The 17,976-nt window shown below is 36.2% G+C and overlaps 1 protein-coding gene across 2 annotated transcripts in view; it reads right to left on the bottom strand.

The window, feature by feature from the left end:
* Positions 1 to 1,028: 1,028 nt before the first annotated feature.
* The window catches only part of LTN1 (listerin E3 ubiquitin protein ligase 1), a 66,902-nt gene continuing 49,954 nt past the window's right edge, over positions 1,029 to 17,976 (bottom strand). Inside the window, exons 22-30 of one of the 2 annotated variants that reach the window (XM_081234755.1) lie at positions 17,081 to 17,294; positions 16,358 to 16,595; positions 15,945 to 16,019; positions 12,331 to 12,517; positions 8,486 to 8,657; positions 7,393 to 7,613; positions 5,514 to 5,708; positions 4,071 to 4,238; positions 1,029 to 3,473 (exon numbers count right to left, since the gene is read on the bottom strand). In XM_081234755.1, the coding sequence (XP_081090881.1) occupies positions 3,411 to 3,473; positions 4,071 to 4,238; positions 5,514 to 5,708; positions 7,393 to 7,613; positions 8,486 to 8,657; positions 12,331 to 12,517; positions 15,945 to 16,019; positions 16,358 to 16,595; positions 17,081 to 17,294 (1,533 nt within the window). In that variant the 3' untranslated portion in view covers positions 1,029 to 3,410. Of the gene's footprint in view, positions 3,474 to 4,070; positions 4,239 to 5,513; positions 5,709 to 7,392; positions 7,614 to 8,485; positions 8,658 to 12,330; positions 12,518 to 13,061; positions 13,521 to 15,944; positions 16,020 to 16,357; positions 16,596 to 17,080; positions 17,295 to 17,976 lie in introns of those variants that run through there. The other variant, XM_081234756.1, reaches the window with a different exon arrangement.

Genomic DNA, 17,976 nt, shown 5'->3' with positions numbered 1-17,976 from the left:
CCAATACACATACAAGATTTGGTAATATAAGAGAGGAGGCACTACAGAGTCAATGGGCAATGGGTGGACTATTTAACAAATAATACTATGAAAACTGGCTATCAATATGGGGCAGGACTTCTACTTTACAACAGTCACAAAATTTAGTTTCAGGTGAATTCGGTATATTTTGAAATTCATAACTTTTAGAACAAAATATATATAAAAGAATTTTTTTAAGCCTCAGGGAAGGAACCAATTTTTTAAAACTAACACAGAAGAGGCTCAAACATAAAGGAAAAGAATGATCAATTTAACTGAAAAATTCTGTATAATTAAAGACAGCTACAGACCATGTTAAAGTCAAGCCACCTACTTGAAGAATCCCTGTAAGAGATACAGCATTAGGATCAAAATAATAATATATAAAATCCATGAGAAAAATAGGCACATAGATAATATATTCACAAAATAATGACCAATAAATATATGGAATAAAACTAAGATTCATGGTAGCCAGGGAAATATAAATTAAAACAAACAGCTACTATCTCACAGCTCTGACTGGAAAACTTCAAAAGTGGTGAGACTAAGTGTTTTAGTGATGACTTAGGAAAACCAGAATTCTCTTACACTACCACTGGGAGTGCAAACTTACACACCACTTTGGAGAGCAACTTGACAACATCTAAAGTCACAGAGCATATATCTAACATCATACCACCTGAAATTCCATGTGGGTGCATATGTCCAGAATATCTAGCACATTTCATTTGCATGAGAAAATATTATCAAGAATGTACACTTGCAGCATGGTTCAAACTGGCAAACAGTAACAATAGACATGACCAGTAGTGAGGGAAATGGTAAGGAAACTGATATAATGGTAGTGAACAGTTATGTTGAATGAGAAAGCAAATTACAAAAGAGCACTTGTGATAGGCTATCATAAACTTTTAAAAATCTGCTATATATTATTTATCGATGTAACCACATGGTAAAGTATAAAATCTTAAGTAGAAAGGAGTCACACCAACTTCAGAATAGTGGGTTAGCTCTATGGAGGGAAGGAGGAGATGGCCTCAGGGAAGAGTACAAAAGAGTAACATTTTATTTCTTTAAAAGTCAGAAGCATATATGGCAAAATAGTTTATGAAGAGTACAAGGGCATTTATATTATTATTATTATGTATATTTGAAATATTTTGCAATTAAAAAGAATTTTAATGGGCACATATGGTATAACAATCAAATAATAACATTAACTATTCACACCACAAAAACTTGTCAGGTAATAACATTAATTATTTTAAGCCAGAGAACTTATGTACATACATTACAGCATGTGATAAATATGAGTTAAAAATAAATTCTAAAATTTGCAATTTACATTAGGGTTTTAAATTAATAATTTTCCTAATGGGCTTTGAATCTCATGCAATTTTAAAATGTCCTTATGCTAGAATTTTAAGGGATGCTCTCGAGTTAACAAAGATATATAAATAAACTTTAATTAATGTGATATTCTGAATTTCAGTCTTATTTTGGAAAGCTTTTTCTTTAGCATGTAAACAATAACAAGCTTTACATTTATATTTACAAGTCTCAAAGAAATGTGCTAAGAGTCCTAAGTATGAAGAGTAGGTATCCCACTTAATTAGTGTTTCACCAAGAACCTGATGCCCTAAATAATAATGTGGAAAAACAACGCTCCATTATTCCCTTTTCTTTTCTACTTGGGGTTTGGGTCAGAAATCAAGATGTACCAATACTGGAAAAGTTATAAACAAAGTCTTATTATAAAACAATTTTTAAAGGAAAAGTGTGTAATTTTCACAGAGGAGTAACACAATCCTTTGGGTTTACTATGTCAGAGACAGACACAGAAAAAGAGAGAATATTTTAAGAAAGGGGGTAAGAAGAGGTAGTAGCATTTTGCTATCTGTACTTCACTTACTGACTCCTTGAGCCTCAAGACTATAAGTACTACAGAGAAAAATTTAGGAGACAGACAAAACTGGGCCGGACACTGCATCTACCAATACAACTTGAGATCTTTAACTCACACGTAATACTTCACTCTCCACTACAATACTCTTGACCACATTCATACTATTTCAATAATAACCATTTTACCCAGTTTATGGTAAGCAGTAATTTTATTTAACATGAGTTGCTTTTTGCCAATTAAACATTTGCAACAGAGATGATTAGCTGATCCTTCAAGTAACCTTGCTATTAAAGATGCTAATATTTCCCATGTGATGGAAGACTGCAATAAAATTATTCCAAGTTCCAAACTTCCACACTTTTATATTTTGGGCACGATTTTTAAGGGCAATAGTGCTGTGGCAAAAGGCAGGTTTTTACCTACCCCATTTCAGCCTGTTAAACTGAATTTTACTTAGTATTAAAATTCTTAACTTGTACTTCTGAAGGGTAGAAAAAATCACCTCCCCGCAACTCTCTAATTTAGTGTAACTTTGACCAGTAAGAATAGCAAAATTTGCTTACAAAATTGAAAGCCTCCTACTACATTTTTATATTTTTTGTTTTTTCCACCACTTAAGTTTCAGAAATAACTCATTTATTTCTTCGCTCTTGATAGAGGAATAACTACCACTCTGCTTCACGAATAAAATAATCTAACTCCTGTTTCTCTCAAATTCTCACCCTCTGGAGACTCATTCCAACTGAGTAATAAATTCACTGACAAGTCTGCAATTCAAATTTCACTAGTACAAGGAAATTCTTCTTCTACAGTAAAAGGTCAGTGTTGTGAATTTAATTTTCTGAATTTCATAACCCTTTATAAATGGAGGCACCTTAAAGTTCAGTTTATACTCTTTTATATAGGATTTCAGAGCATGCTTTAAATAGCTTAAGATAAGCTATATTAATAGCTTAATGTCATTTTATCATTAAAATAATCTACAAATATCAGAATACTAATTAATTTTGTTGTCATAACTAATAAATAAGTCTTAAAATATCTGTAAATGTAAATCAACCCTCTCAATTCATTTACCTCACTCAGACTGTTCTAGAACATAGATCAACAAACTGAATGGGTTTATCAGTATAATACAGTTGTACAACACTTTCACAAATTCCAGTTCTGTAATTTAGGGTTTTTCCCTGTTTATTTTTAAATGTACAAAGAGATTAAACTTTTAATATAAATATTTTCTCTCCAGTATGTAATATTCTTATGTAAAAGAAAAGGTTTCTGAACATTTACAAAGCAATCTAAAGGTAAGTACACCTGATTTTAGGATCATTACATTAACCAAAATAATTTTCCAGAGAAGGTCCTATTTGAAAGAATGCTCACTGGCCTTCTCACATCAACACTTCAAGATGAATCCAAATCCACTGCCTTTGCTTGATTTACTTCAGGGATCAATTCCAATGGGGAAAAGAAAAAAATCTCAGAAAAAGGTCTCACGACAGAGCGGACAAGTGGATTTGTTGCTAGACGTAAACCATTTGTACTGAAAAAGAAAAGTGTATTTAAATGTTAAAAACTTTTAAAATTGCCATTTTACATACACATCTAAAGTTACCTTCAAATGATAAAGACAAGGGAGAATACTGAAATGTTTGCTCCCCACCGCTCATCTCCAAAGTCAACACAACTCAGTATTCCTTCCAAAGGCCACACTGTGATGCTCTCCACCTAGGCTCATGTACACAACCACGAAGATGTGTAAGGAAGACCTCCTGTGAAGGAACTGAACATAGGGTGGCTTTCTTTCCAATATGCTGTTTAAAAAGAGCAAAAAGCTCTGATGCCAGATGGCTCTCAGTTCCAATATTTTCAGTCTCCTTTACTTACGGTGTAGATTTTACAAGACCATCCATTTTTTGAGTGCCGAGAGCTATTTTAGAAACATCTACTTATTAAAGGGCTTTGATGCCACCAGTCTCAGTAAATTACTAATTATCTTCCACAAATTTTGAAAAATCATTTTTAATATGTCTCCCATTAACCACAATTAAGAGTTTAACATCTACTGTTTTCCAAGGTTAGATATCATACATATATAATATATATAAGATATAAATAAGTTAATTTCTCTTTAGCTTACCAAGCAGGCTGAATGGAACTTTTTCTTGCATGTTCTACAGGCTTTTTTGGGAAGAGAATAGTTGAAACCATGAATGACTGAGAAACAAATCATACAATCTTCAACACCCTCAAAACGTTTGTCTACATTATTTTTCCATAATGCTAAGCCTTCCATAATACTGCCATTCTGTTAACAAGAAAAATAGATAAATAAAGTCAATATATACTGAAGACCACCAGTATTATTCTTATTCAATTTCACAAATTTTAAAGTTGTATTATAACTTGGAGAGAAGAGAATCTGCTTGGCTATATTCACAATTCTAAGTTTTAAGAATACTGGTTTTTAAAATGACCTCCCAGGTTTTAGGAACCAGATTTAATTTTTCTACATTAAAGGCAGTCTTGAAAGAAAGGCTCCTGCCCCAATTTTCAAGTTTTATAGTCTTAGCTTATTGTTTGATGAAACTTTTTAAATAATTAAATCATTTGGATCAGCTCTCCTAACTTTTAACTAAAAATGATGAAATTAACTATCTCACCTACTCAAATGCTGATCTGTTCCAGCTCTACAATATTGGTGAATATACTTGTTTTAAAATAATTTTTCTTTACTGTAGAATGTCTGAGATACATCACAATGTGCAAACAAAACTAGAGACTCACAATTTCTTTAAAAGGCAAAGGTCTTTGAAAGTACTGGGATTTCTCTAACCACAGAAGGAAAGTTGAAATGTTAAAGTAAAGTAGCTCAGAAGACATTCATCTGTCCCATGTCTCACAAAAAGATTCCCTCTCAAACTTTAATACCATGTATTGTTCTGTATCATCTACAATGTCAATGAAGTAAAGTCAATTCTTCTCAAACACCAGAAAAAAAAAGCTGTAGAGCCTGAAAAATTAAAACAGCTCGGCAGGGGACTTCCCTGGTGGCACAGTGGTTAAGAATCCGCCTGCCAATGCAGGGGACATGGGTTTGATCCCTGGCCTGGGAAGATCCCGCATGCCGCGGAGCAGCTAAGCCCGTGTGCCACAACTACTGAGCCTGTGTGCCACAAATACTGAGCCCATGTGGCACAAACTACGGAAGCCTGCATGCTCTAGGGCCCACGTGCTGCAACTACTGAAGCCCGCGCGCCTAGAGCCCGTGCTCCGCAACAAGAGAAGCCACCACAATGAGAAGCCCGCTCACAACAAAGAATAGCGCCCGCTCACCGCAACTAGAGAAAGCTCGTGCACAGCAAGACCCAAAGCAGCGAAAAAACACAAACAGAAAAACAAAAAAAACCCCACAAGCTTGGCAGGTTCAAATCATTTAGGCATGTATCTGTTTATCCAACAAAATACAGTATCTATTTCTACTTAAGCAGAAGAGATATATTTTTGTTTTATTGCCCTTTCAAATAGTAAATCAGCAAACTTTCTCTAGTTTAGAAAGCCAAATGTGTACATAGACACTTACTTGATGGGTAAGGTAAGTGCTTAGCTGCAGCATCCAGTTTCGCCACTGCTGAACGGCTACTCCAACTCTTTTCCCACTTTCTACTGTTATTGAACCCAATGGATAATTTGAAGGCAGCTGTATTATAAGTTCAATAACTATATCTTCAATAGTATAAGTGGCCATGACTTCTCGAGTAGTAGCTCGAGCTTTAACCTGCAACACATGGAAGGTAATATTTTTTTGCCAAATTTCTTTTCTTCCCTTTCATTCAAAAACCATCTTGACAGGTTGACTGCTAGCAGCCAGTCCTCATTCAAACAAAACACGGGTAAACTGTTACTTATCTGACATGACATGTTTAATAAAATAGGTTCAAATACCTGAAATGTTTTATAGTGATGTTATGACATTCAAAGATGTTTCAAAAAGAAATGCACTACTCACTAAAAAGTATGTTTTAGTATATTAGGCTTGCCACATCATAGTTTTTGCATAGACCAATAACAGAATGGGTTATTATTAATTATTCCTTCTCCTCCAAAGCTAACGTATCAAATATCACTTCTATTTAGATGTTTTTCAAGTCTTTCTCTACCATAGAATTCTCCTGAGCTTTAGAGCCAACCAGCAACTGACAGAATATTTATACCTGATCTTGATTTTCTTACTAGCATTGCAAACTCAACATAAAACACAAATTATCATCCTTTAAAGATTTATTCCTCTGGCTTTCCTATTTCCACGCTAAAAACTGTAGCATCATCTTAAAATTCTCCTTCTACCACATTCCAGATATTAACTAGTTGCAAGTTTGGATAAATCACCACAAAATTTCTCACATCCCTCCCCCTTTAAGGACTATTCTCACTGATACTGCCTTCCCTGGGCCTCCTCCTAATGTCTACACATTACAAGTCTCCCTAACTATTCACCTGAACCCAAGCTCCATGCCAATAGCCCATGTTATAAGATTTCAGTCAGAGAAATTTCACAGATTATAACTCTGACAGTGTCACTGCCCCAAAAGAAAAATTTCAGAGAATTCCCTGGTGGTCCAGTGGTTAGAACTCCACACTTTCACTGTTGAGGGCATGGGTTCAATCCCTGGTTAGGGAACTAAGGTCCCATAAGCCAAGCGACACAGCCAAAAAAAAGAAAAGAAAAATTTCAGTGGCTACATAGTTCCAAATATTTTAGACCGTTACTTGAGGCCTTTCCCAATATGTCTCCAATTCATCATAGAAGTAGTTTGTTCTCTATTTACCTTCATGAATCCTACTCCATATGAATACTGGGCTATTCATCATTTCTTAGGCCATCACAGAAATTACATTCCCATCTTCAAGCTTTTTGCTTTTACCATACTGTTTTCTCTATATTAAATGCTTTTCCCCATTAAAAAATCCTGCCTACCTCAAAGTAAAATTCCTTCATAAAGTCTCACCTAATCCCCTCAGCCAGATGAACTTTTCCCACTCTGATCGCAGAGCATTCTTCCTCTTAATGTGCCACAGTTTCCAATGCAAAAAAACATTATCAGTATCGCTCTTTTCTTTATTAGATTGTATGTTATTACAGGACAGGAATCTGACCCTTCTAAACTGTTCATTTTGCAGGTGACTGGCACACAGTGCCTGGCATCTGTAAGTATTCCAATATATATTTTCAATTAACTAATGAATGTTCAAAAACTATTTGGTGGGGGTAAATAAAATTATAACATCATTTTTAACCTATGCATTAATTTGAGATTTGATATCCAATAATCCAAAAATAAAGTGGACAATTTCTGTAAATTCTGAACCAAGAGTTACAATTGTGATGATACTCACTACAACTGATAGACATAACCAATACTGAAACAACTTTTCTAGAAAAAATCCAAGACAATACTAACCGTCATGCCATTAAATAGCTGTGTACTTGTTTGCACAGAAGATATTTCTTGAAAAGAAAGAACACTGCTAACATACTTGCTTGTAAATCTATCTACAATATTGAAAACACGCTTCTCACTACTATTCCACCACAGCCTAACCATGGCGGGCAAGTCTTTTAATGTCATGTGATAGACTGAACAAGCCAAGTGTGGAATATGGTATGGAAGAGTTGAGGTATCTGAGGAAAAAACAAATTCTTAGTTAGTAACATACATTTCTTACATAGAATAACAGACTAATATTAGTATTTTCTTAGAAGATCATTTTCAATTCCTTAAACTAGTGCTCATAAAACAAACATACCAAAGAAACCAGAACTCTGGAGTATTAGCTTTTTCTCACACATTCAAAATGAACAATTAGAATTGTAAAAATAATGAAAATCCTGAATGACACTGAAAAATCTGCTTAGAAATAGCACTCTTTATTTCACATGAAAGATCACAAATACAGTGAAACACACACTCTTCAAAGAGGAGGAAGAATTAAAGATTCTTTTTCTTATAAATTATGAAAAAGAGTCTGGCCTCCTTTACTTTTCCCAGAGCTCACTGATGTGTTATGCAAAAGTTCTAGAATCCCACCTCAGTACTCACAAGACAAAGTCCCATCCTCAGATCTCCAAGTCATTTAAAAAATTCCTATTCTCAGGAAATCACTTATAACACTGCGGCACAGCTAAATGCATGCATGTCTATCCCTTCAGCTAAAATGTGAGCTCCCGGAGTGAAAAATAAATTTTACTTATCTTTGTTTCCCCAAATGAAGACTATTTATTTACAGGCCTACAAAACATTATTGCATAACAAATACTTGTTTACTGAGTAAAAGATAATAGTCTCAACAAAGTAAACTTCAAAAATTAATTAAATTCTTAACAACCTTATCCACAAAATCTAATTATATGTCCTATTTAGAGAAATACGGAAAATCTGGCACTTCAACATTCTCATAGCCAGGACAGACATCTGGGATTATTCTCCATGCCCTCAGGGTAACCTGATCCGAACCTAGTCTCTAAGAAAGAACACAAATGCACATCATACTGACCTCTAATACCCAACTGGAGCTCTTCTGTAAAGAATGTTTTAGGGTCCTTATTGGAGAGCTCAACAGCTGTCTCTGCAAAGGTCGGATTTTCTGGCATAAGCCTGAACAGGTGATAGAGCAATTTATTCAAGCTTTTTGTTTTTCGAAGGTGCATTGAATACAGAGCTCGAAGCTGGTGGAGAGTAAACAATTTTTGTTAGGAAACCCAATTAAACCAAGACAATCAGTAGATATGAACAAACTAAAGTGTAATAGACTGTACAAGAACACAATACAAAAATAAATTCATTTGAACACTGAGAATGACATGGAAGAGTCCTATAAAATATATGCCACAGTCTTACTTTCCAGTTGTGTCATTTGAAGGCACTGCTCCCGCTTCTCATAAACTAGCAGAAGTTTTCACTATCCCCTCATTATCAGACAGATGCCTCTAACATCTTTCTCAAACTGTCTCCCTGTTGATAAGTTCACCCCCACTTGGAGTCTCTGAGCTGAGAAAAATCTATTCGCCGTTCCCCACAGACGATTTGCTCACTCTCCTCCCAAATCTTCCACACGTTCCTTCCGCACCATAATCTCTAATCTTTCAAAATTCTGCTTAAAACTAATCCCATTTTTATGGCTGACCTCATGCTATATCAAAGATTTCAGCATCCCTTTATGACAGCACAAACTAGTATTTCAAAATGTCTTGGGGTCTTCTCATTAGTTGTTTTATAAATCAGGACATTTCACAAAAAATATGGATTTTTTTTGTTTTTGTTTTTTTCCTTGCTCTACGTGGGCCTCTCACTGTTGTGGCCTCTCCCGCTGCGGAGCACAGGCTCCGGACGTGCAGGCTCAGCGGCCATGGCTCACAAGCCCAGCTGCTCCGCGGCATGTGGGATCCTCCCAGACTGGGGCACGAACCCGTGTCCCCTGCATCGGCAGGTGGACTCTCAACCACTGCACCACCAGGGAAGCCCTCTGGTTTCTTTTTTAAAAACAGGAAAATCTGGCACCACTGGGTGTCCTATAGGCATCTATGTGAGACATGTGCTTTCGACTTGTTCCTTAATAACACAGTTTTCATTTGTTCACATTTACCTTGTAGTTCTTTGGTATTTGTACCTGTTTTAAAATTATTTCTTACACTATGTTTCTTCATAGTACAAATATACCATTTTCTGAACACTATGAATGGTCAAATACAAAGATCAAGCCATAGTATTTGGAACTGATTCTTAAAAAATTCATCAAAGAACCTTTACAATGAAGAAATCTGGAGGACACTACCTTTACCAAGTAACCAAAGTTAACATCACCAATAAAAGGACAGAGGACATTCTGTGCTCCTGAGGTGAGGCACTGAGAATACATCACCACTGTGTAGTAAACACTCTTGCTGAAAAGCAACCAGAATCTAATGTTGAGGAAACTACCAGACAAATCCAAACTGGAAGACAGTCTACAAAATAACTGATCCGGTGAATGACACCAAAGAAAAGCAGAGGAATTATAAGCTAAAGAAATATGACAGACAAATGCAAACATGACCCTTGATTGAAACCTCAATATAGAAGGAAATAAAACTATAAAGGACATCTGACAACTGGGAAAATTTAAATACAAATTAGATAATATTACTGCATCGAAATCAAATTTGAGTGTAACATTTATATTACATTTATGTTGAAACATGTCCTTGTTCTTAGGAGACATATGTTTAAATACTTTTGGTAAAGCATCATGATGTCTGCTGTCCACCTTCTCTGTAAATCCGAATATTTTTCAAAATAAAAAGTTGGAAGCGAAGTAGAATTTTTTTAAAAACTTAATACATATAGCAGTGGGCTTTTAAAAACACGTCTGTTACCCAGCAATTCCACTCTTAGGTATACAACTCAAGAGAAATGAGAAATATATGTACACACAAAAAATTCATGCACAAATGCTCACAGCAGTTTTATTCACAATAGGCAAAAAGCGGAAACAACCTAAATGCCCACTGGATGACTGGATAAACAAAATGTGGTATAGTCATACAACGCAATATTATTTAGGCATAAAAAGTAATGCCATACTGATACATGCTATAGTATGAATGAATCTTGAAAACATTATGCCATATGAAATAAGCCAGACACAAAAGGCCACATATGTGAAAGGTCCACAGTAGGCAAATCCATAGAGACAGAAAATAGATTAGTGGTTGCCAGTGGCTGGGGAGTTTGAAAGGAAATGGGAAGTGACTGCAGATAGGTAAGGGGTTTTTTTGGGGGGGTGGATGTTGAAAATATTCTAAATTTAGATAGTGGTGATAGGTGCACAATTCTGTGAATATACTAGAAACACCAAGCTGTACACTTTAAATAAATTTGATATGTGAAATATATCTCAACAAAACTATAAAAAACACACATACAGGTGCGTGCACGTGTGTGTGCATGCACACACACACACCTTTGCTTCTAATGCAATCTGATTCACTAGTTTTAAGAAGAATGTTAAAAACAACTCAGATTAAGGACCAAAGTTTTTTTAAATTTTTCGGTTTGTTTTAAGGATTCCTCTAATTAGTGTTATTTACTGGGTTATGCTGGTTTATCTGTTGACAGCTCAGTTCAATTTCTAGGCTCAGTAAATGCTGCTGTAATGCTTTGTGCCCCCTCCCACTCCCCCACTCTGGCCTAACGGGAAAGATGAGGCGTGGCCAGATTCCTAATTTCTGAATATAAGATAACAAAAACGAAATTCTTACACATAAAAACTTCAATTTGCTGCAGTTTTTTAGAGACCAATAATATTTTAAGAAACAAATTTAAATGCTTAACAAGGAGCTCTTGAAATACATCATACAGCAATTTAAAATTAGCTCAAATCACAAACGTAAGTGGTAGGACTGAAAAGAAATAAAATAATTTGAACATCTAGATCAGTGTTGCCTCTGTGATTTGATTTTCCCCTTAAACAAATGCAAAAGTGCTTAGGGTTCTATATTTATACCAAGGTATGGGTTATTAGCAACATAAATTATAAGTTAAGGATTCTAAAAAATCACATTGGAAATGAATGCCAAGATGTTTAGTCACACTTTAAATATGTAATAATTAAGTCTTTTTGTATTAACCTGTCAAAGAAGCCACCTACTTTATTAAACTGATTCAATCAATGTGTTAATCTTTTTAAAAGTGGGAATCTGTCTAAAAGAATTTTTTTAAATGGAGTAGATTTCTCCAGCTTCCTTCTTAAACATGAGACAACAGAGACACCTAGTGCCTGCTAAAATGATTTGGTCAAAATAATTACAATAGGATATTTTCTATATTTAGCGATAATGGTCTGAATTATATAAGGTAGTATTTCACAGATCTTTCTCTGAACACTGATTTTCAAGTAAGGTAAATTTCCAATGATGTAGTAATTGACATCTCCACAAGAGTCAGAAGTTGACCACAAAGGAAAAAGAATAGCAAGATCCGATTCTTTTGAAACTCTTACTGTGGTAGCACAAAATTAAATTATAGAAATCTGGTTTCCTGCAATAAAAGGACTTGGTGGCTACATTCAGTTAGACAAAAAAAATTGATCTAAGCACATTCCAGAGATTAATTACTTTTGCAAAAAAACAGTGTGTGTGTGTGTGTGTGTGTGTGTGTGTGTGTGTAAAAACCTGTGGGAGGATGAGGAAGCAGAGACAGAAATAAATTTAGCAGAATGTCTGAAATTAGCCAGATAAGATTAGATTAAAATGTGAGGCATTTCCCCTTTTTTTCCAAAAGGAGGGGAAGGAAAGGGTTTAGGACAGTAACAGAGAAATACATATAGAACACAACTGTCAAAAGTCATCTCATTTTATTTACCTGAGATGAAGCAGCTTTGAAGAAAGTAAGTATTAATTTCCAAGTGAGGAGGTATCCCAGAACATAGCAGAAGTCTTCACTCAGTGGCTTAATAGTAACTATCTGTCCAACAGGAATACACCCCAAAACGTTTTCTAGTAAGTCTTCTTGAGTGCTAAGAAGAGACATCAGTGCTGCTGGTGGTGACCTAAGAATCAATGATTAAACACCACAATTTTCTTCATAACTTGTCCCTTAACAAATTGACAGCACGTATAAATTTCAAGCATTTAAAAAAAATCTTTATTTTCCAAAAACCATTTTAAAAGTCCCCCTTTATAGATTCAATTTTGACCCCTAATTCACAGAGGCAGTTACAGAATTTGAAAGACATAAAGTATTATATAAATATATACCTACATTTCCATATTTATAAATATAAAATATATAAAAATATAATTTTTATATTTATAAATATATAAAATATGCTATAAAATATGAACTCTAGAGGTTAGCACTGAAAGGAAAGACCCTTTTAGAAAACATATACTTCAACCTTCTGTTTTATGGATGAAAAAAAAATTAGATACCCAGAGAAGCTAAATTATTAGTCTGAAGTCCCTTGGCTAGTCAGGGGAATGATTAGGGCTAACAAATCCTATCGGGTCCTTTATCATCCTATAAAGGGTAAAAAGATCATAAGACTCTGTGTTTCTTCAACGAAGTAAATTTTAACATTCACATTAATTCATGACAATGTGAAGTAACTTTCTTCTTTACGGAAGTACTGCACTCATTAACACTTACAGATGAGCTTATAAGATTCTCAAAAAGTGAAATACTTGCGTGTATCTCCTGTCAAACTCTCTTCTCTCTGACATTCTAGCTTGGTTCTCTCCTTTCACCTCTGTGATCTTTCTTCCCTTGTGGTTTCCTACTACCAGTCCATAAACAAGTCTTCTTTAAGCTTCTGCCCTTAAGTTTTTACCTTCAACGCCACCATCTCATGTACCAACCCTTTTCCATTCCATACCAACCGTCACTAGATTTTACAAACAACAGCTCTCTACTTTCTACACTAACCTGCATGCACTGCTATGACTTCTGGCATGGCGTCCCCCTCTGCTTGCTTCTTCGTACAGTTTAGGCTTCATACTATTGCCAGAATCAGCTGGTGGTATCCCATCTTCTACCAAACAATGCCCCGACTCCTAGAAAATGTCATTTTGAAGGCCCTTCATTACCCTTCCAGCTTCATCTTCCACTCTACCCTCCTTCCCTACTCCACACATATTCATTTATACTTTTATTCAACAAATGAGCACTATTCATGACTGTTTTAGGCCAAAAAACCTGGGTCTGTGAATACAGTCAGGAACAAGAGACAAAAATGTCTGCCTTCACAGAGCTTACATTCCAGTGGAAGAAGATCTAGACAATTTAAAAATACATTAAATGGCAACTACTGAATATTCCCCAAGCATTTCCTGAACACTCATGCCTCAATGCCTTTGCACATGGTGTTCACACAACTTTCCCCTGCCCTACTGAAGTGCTCCCTAATCTGAAAGGTCCAGCATAAATGTCTCTTCCTCACAAGAATGTCTTCTCTTCCTGGCACAGCAGTTCTGTTCCTCTAACATCATCCTTTTTCTTAGCACTTGTCATACACTGTCTTCTATTATAGGGTAATATCATCTAAATTAGATTATAAACTCTTTAAGAAAAATACTGTTACCTAACACTGTATTCTCCCCTCAATGTTTAATTAATACTTTGCACAAAGGGGTGGACAATAGATTTTTGAATTGATATACTCTTCCCACAGCTCCCATGTGGCCAAAGACAGTTTTACTAAACAGTAGCAAACTGAAAATGATTTAGGAACAATTAAGAAGAGAGAGTAACTATCTCTTTGGGTGAACTCTAAATTTCATTTGTATCTTACAGATAAACTTACAAGATCTGAAGGAACATATACTTTAAATTTAGAGCTTTTGTATTGCCTCAGTCTTCTAAAGTCATTATGACGGATTATGAGAATTTAATAAAGCAAACTACAGATGGTTCCCAACGTATGATGGTTTGACTTACAATTTTTCAACTTTGCAATAGTGTGAAAGCAATAAGCATTCAATAGAAACGATACTAAGAACTTCGATCATTTCCCAGGCTGGCGATATGCAGTACACTACTCTCTTATGATGCTGGGCAGTGGCGGCGAACTGTAGCTCCCAGTCAGCCAAGCGATCACGTGGGTTAACAACCAATACGCTCACAACCATTCTTACCCAGACAACCATTCCGCTTTTCACTTTCTGTATTCAATAAATTACATGAGGGCTTCCCTGGTGGCGCAGTGGTTGAGAGTCCGCCTGCCGATACAGGGGACACGGGTTTGTGCCCTGGTCTGGGAGGATCCCACATGCCGCGGAGCAGCTGGGCCCGTGAGCCATGGCCGCTGAGCCTGCGCATCTGGAGCCTGTGCTCCGCGGCGGGAGAGGCCACAACGGTGAGAGGCCCACATACCGCAAAATAAATAAATAAATAAATAAATAAATAAATAAATTACATGAGATATTCAACACTTTATAAGATGGCTCTTAGATGATTTTGTTTTTTTTTTTTGGCTGCCTTGGGTCTTCGTTGCTGCGTGCGGGCTCTCTCTAGTTGCAGTGAGCGGGGGCCACTCTTTGTTGCAGTGTGCAGGCTTCTCACTGCGGTGGCTTCTCTTGTGGAGCACGGGCTCTAGGCGGCAGGCTTCAGCAGTTGTGGCACATGGGCTTAGTTGCTCCGCGGCATGTGGGATCTTCCCAGACCAGGGCTTGAACCTGTGTCTCCTGCATTGGCAGGCGGGTTCTTAACCACTGCGCCACCAGGGAAGTCCCCATGTTAGATGATTGTGCCCAACTGTGGGCTCATGTAAGTGTTCTGAGGCTGAGTAGGTGAGGTTAAGCTGATGTTCGGTAGGTTAGGGGTATCAAATGCATTTTTTAAAATTAATTAATCAATTAATTTATTTTTGGCTGTGTTGGGTCTTCGTTGCTGCGCGTGGGCTTCCTCTAGTTGTGGCAAGTGGGGGCTACTCTTTGCTGCAGTGCGTGGGCTTCTCATTGTGGTGGCTTCTCTTGTTGGGGAGCACAGGCTCCAGGCACGCGGGCTCAGTAGTTGTGGCTCATGGGCTCTAGAGTGCAGGCTCAGTAATTGTGGTACATGGGCTTAGTTGCTCCGCGGCATGTGGGATCTTCCCGGACCAGGGCTCGAACCCGTGTCCCCTGCATTGGCAGGCAGATCCTTAACCACTGCACCATCAGGGAAGCCCTAAAATGCATTTTTTTTTTTTTTTTTTTTTTGCGGTACGCGGGCCTCTCACTGTTGTGGCCTCTCCCGTTGCAGAGCACAGGCTCCGGACGCACAGGCTCAGCGGCCATGGCTCACGGGCCCAGCCGCTTCGCGGCACGTGGGATCTTCCCGGACCGGGGGTCCCCTGCATCGGCAGGCGGACTCTCAACCACTGCACCATCAGGGAAGCCCCTCAAATGCATTTCTGACTCAACACAATTTTCAACTTACAATGAATTTATTGGAATGTAACCCCGTAAGTCAAAGAAGCTTTGTATTAAAAAAAAACTTACAAGGCTGGTTCTTCTTCTTCATCTCCATATGACTTTAGATTATCCTGATCATATTGTGGGAATTCAGTCATCAATCTGGAAGTTAGAATATTTAAATTATATTAAACGGTTCATTGTTAAATCATGCTTAAAAGCAGAAAGACCAATACTTATTTTGTAATGAGTATATTTTTTCTACTGAGTTTTTTCTGAAATAACCCATCATGGTCAGGACTATCTAAATATAAACTGTGCATGGAGAACAGTGATCTAAAAGATCAAAAACTTGGCATCCCTGTTATTGAAATGCATAGTCAAGCTTACTTTGTTGTTGTTTTAACTGTGACTTTTTTTAATGACTAAAAGTTAAAGCTAAATATATATTCCATTTTTTTAGAGCACCACGACATTGATTCAATTGAAAGAATTCTTACTTGTATAGCATATGATAAACAGCAATTTGCACAGGCCGAGCTCTGTAAAGGAGTAATGGGGCTAATGTATTTAACAAAGTCTGGAGATACTCTGGCAAGTTTGTTTTTTGGCCAGCAACCAATCTTGCAGGGAGTTTTTGACTCAATAGCTGATCCTTTGGGATATAAGTTAATGTTTCACACATGGGCTTCAGCATTGCATTCTGAAATGATGTTTCAGATGTATCTTTGCTTTCTCCTGATGACAAAAAGGAAAGAAATATTCATACCCCAAAACAAAGTGAGTAATACAGCTTGACCCATTCACAGACAACCAAATGTTACTTAAGAAAATGAAATAAAAACTTGACAAACATTTAAGCAGTCCTAACTAGAAACATGAACTGAATATATATTTCAGATAATCTCAACTATTTAATGACTTCTATTATCTCATCCTTAAAAAAAAAAAAAGACATGTGAGTTAAAAAAATCTATTCTTGTTATCTGAATTAGTATTATTTTAATTTTCAATGGTCTTCGGATGTCTTGCCATTTTTCAATTCTTATCTGTAAAGCAGAAACATATATGATGCTTCTGAGATGCCAAGATTTCTCTCTGGCTCTTTTACTATTTTGTACTGTGGGACTTAAACATCCAGAGGTTTTTTTTTTTTTTTTTTTTTTTAACTTTTCAACAAGTCATTTTCAATGAATCTCACTATTATTTCCTTTTTCACTTGCCTGTAACAGTCACCAAAAGAGGTAAAAGCAAACTGTGGATGCCTGGAGAAAAAAATTCTTTCCATTCACTGATTAGATTTACAGGAAGACTGCCAGTGGTATCCAGAGTTGTGGAATCAAAAAAAGCGCTGAGTTCACAGGTCAAATCACAGCTGACACAGGCAAACAGTTGTACAAGTGGAACAGAATACAATGTCTGATTCTCATTTGTTGTCTGAAGAAACAAAAATTAAATAAGTAAGCAGACTTCTAGAATACTACAAATCAAGGCAATAAAGAAAAGTCCCTTTCATTTCTCTAAACTTGAAAAGAAGCAGGTGAAATGCATAGTCTCAGAAGACATTTATATATTTTATATCAAAATAACTTCGTTTCAAAATTAAATATTAGGAATTATCAGTAGAATCAATCCATTTATTCTGAAATGTTCTTTTTTAGTTCTAAAACTATGAAAGAAAATATTATCAATTACATTTACCAAGTTGAGTACATTAAAAGCACATTTATAATCTTCTCAGGAGCCCTATAGGAGCCCTAGTAATTGGGCATTGTTAAACTATTCTAAAATAAGGAAACTGAGGCTCAACTAGGTAAACTTTAATACTCTAAGCCACACAGCTAACAGCAGGCAAAGCAGAGATTCAGACAAATTTAACCCTGACTGACTTGCTATGTGACAGCCCATAAGTATTACACATCTAGTTGCTTTGGGTCATAAAAAGAACATTAATTCCCTCTGAATTTGCTTAATCTTTAATGCATTGCTCTGGCAATACTGAAACAGTACATTTTAAGAATAATTTAATTAGAACCAAAAGACCTAAAAACTTGTCATGAAAAGATAAAACCTTAATGGGCTGTACTGCAAATATTATACCAGGATGAGCTAATGGAGA

Source organism: Mesoplodon bidens, assembly GCF_964165515.1.
Source record: "Mesoplodon bidens genome assembly, chromosome: 5".
Taxonomy (NCBI): Eukaryota; Metazoa; Chordata; class Mammalia; order Artiodactyla; family Ziphiidae; genus Mesoplodon; species Mesoplodon bidens.
This window is presented reverse-complemented; position numbering and strand designations above follow the sequence as displayed.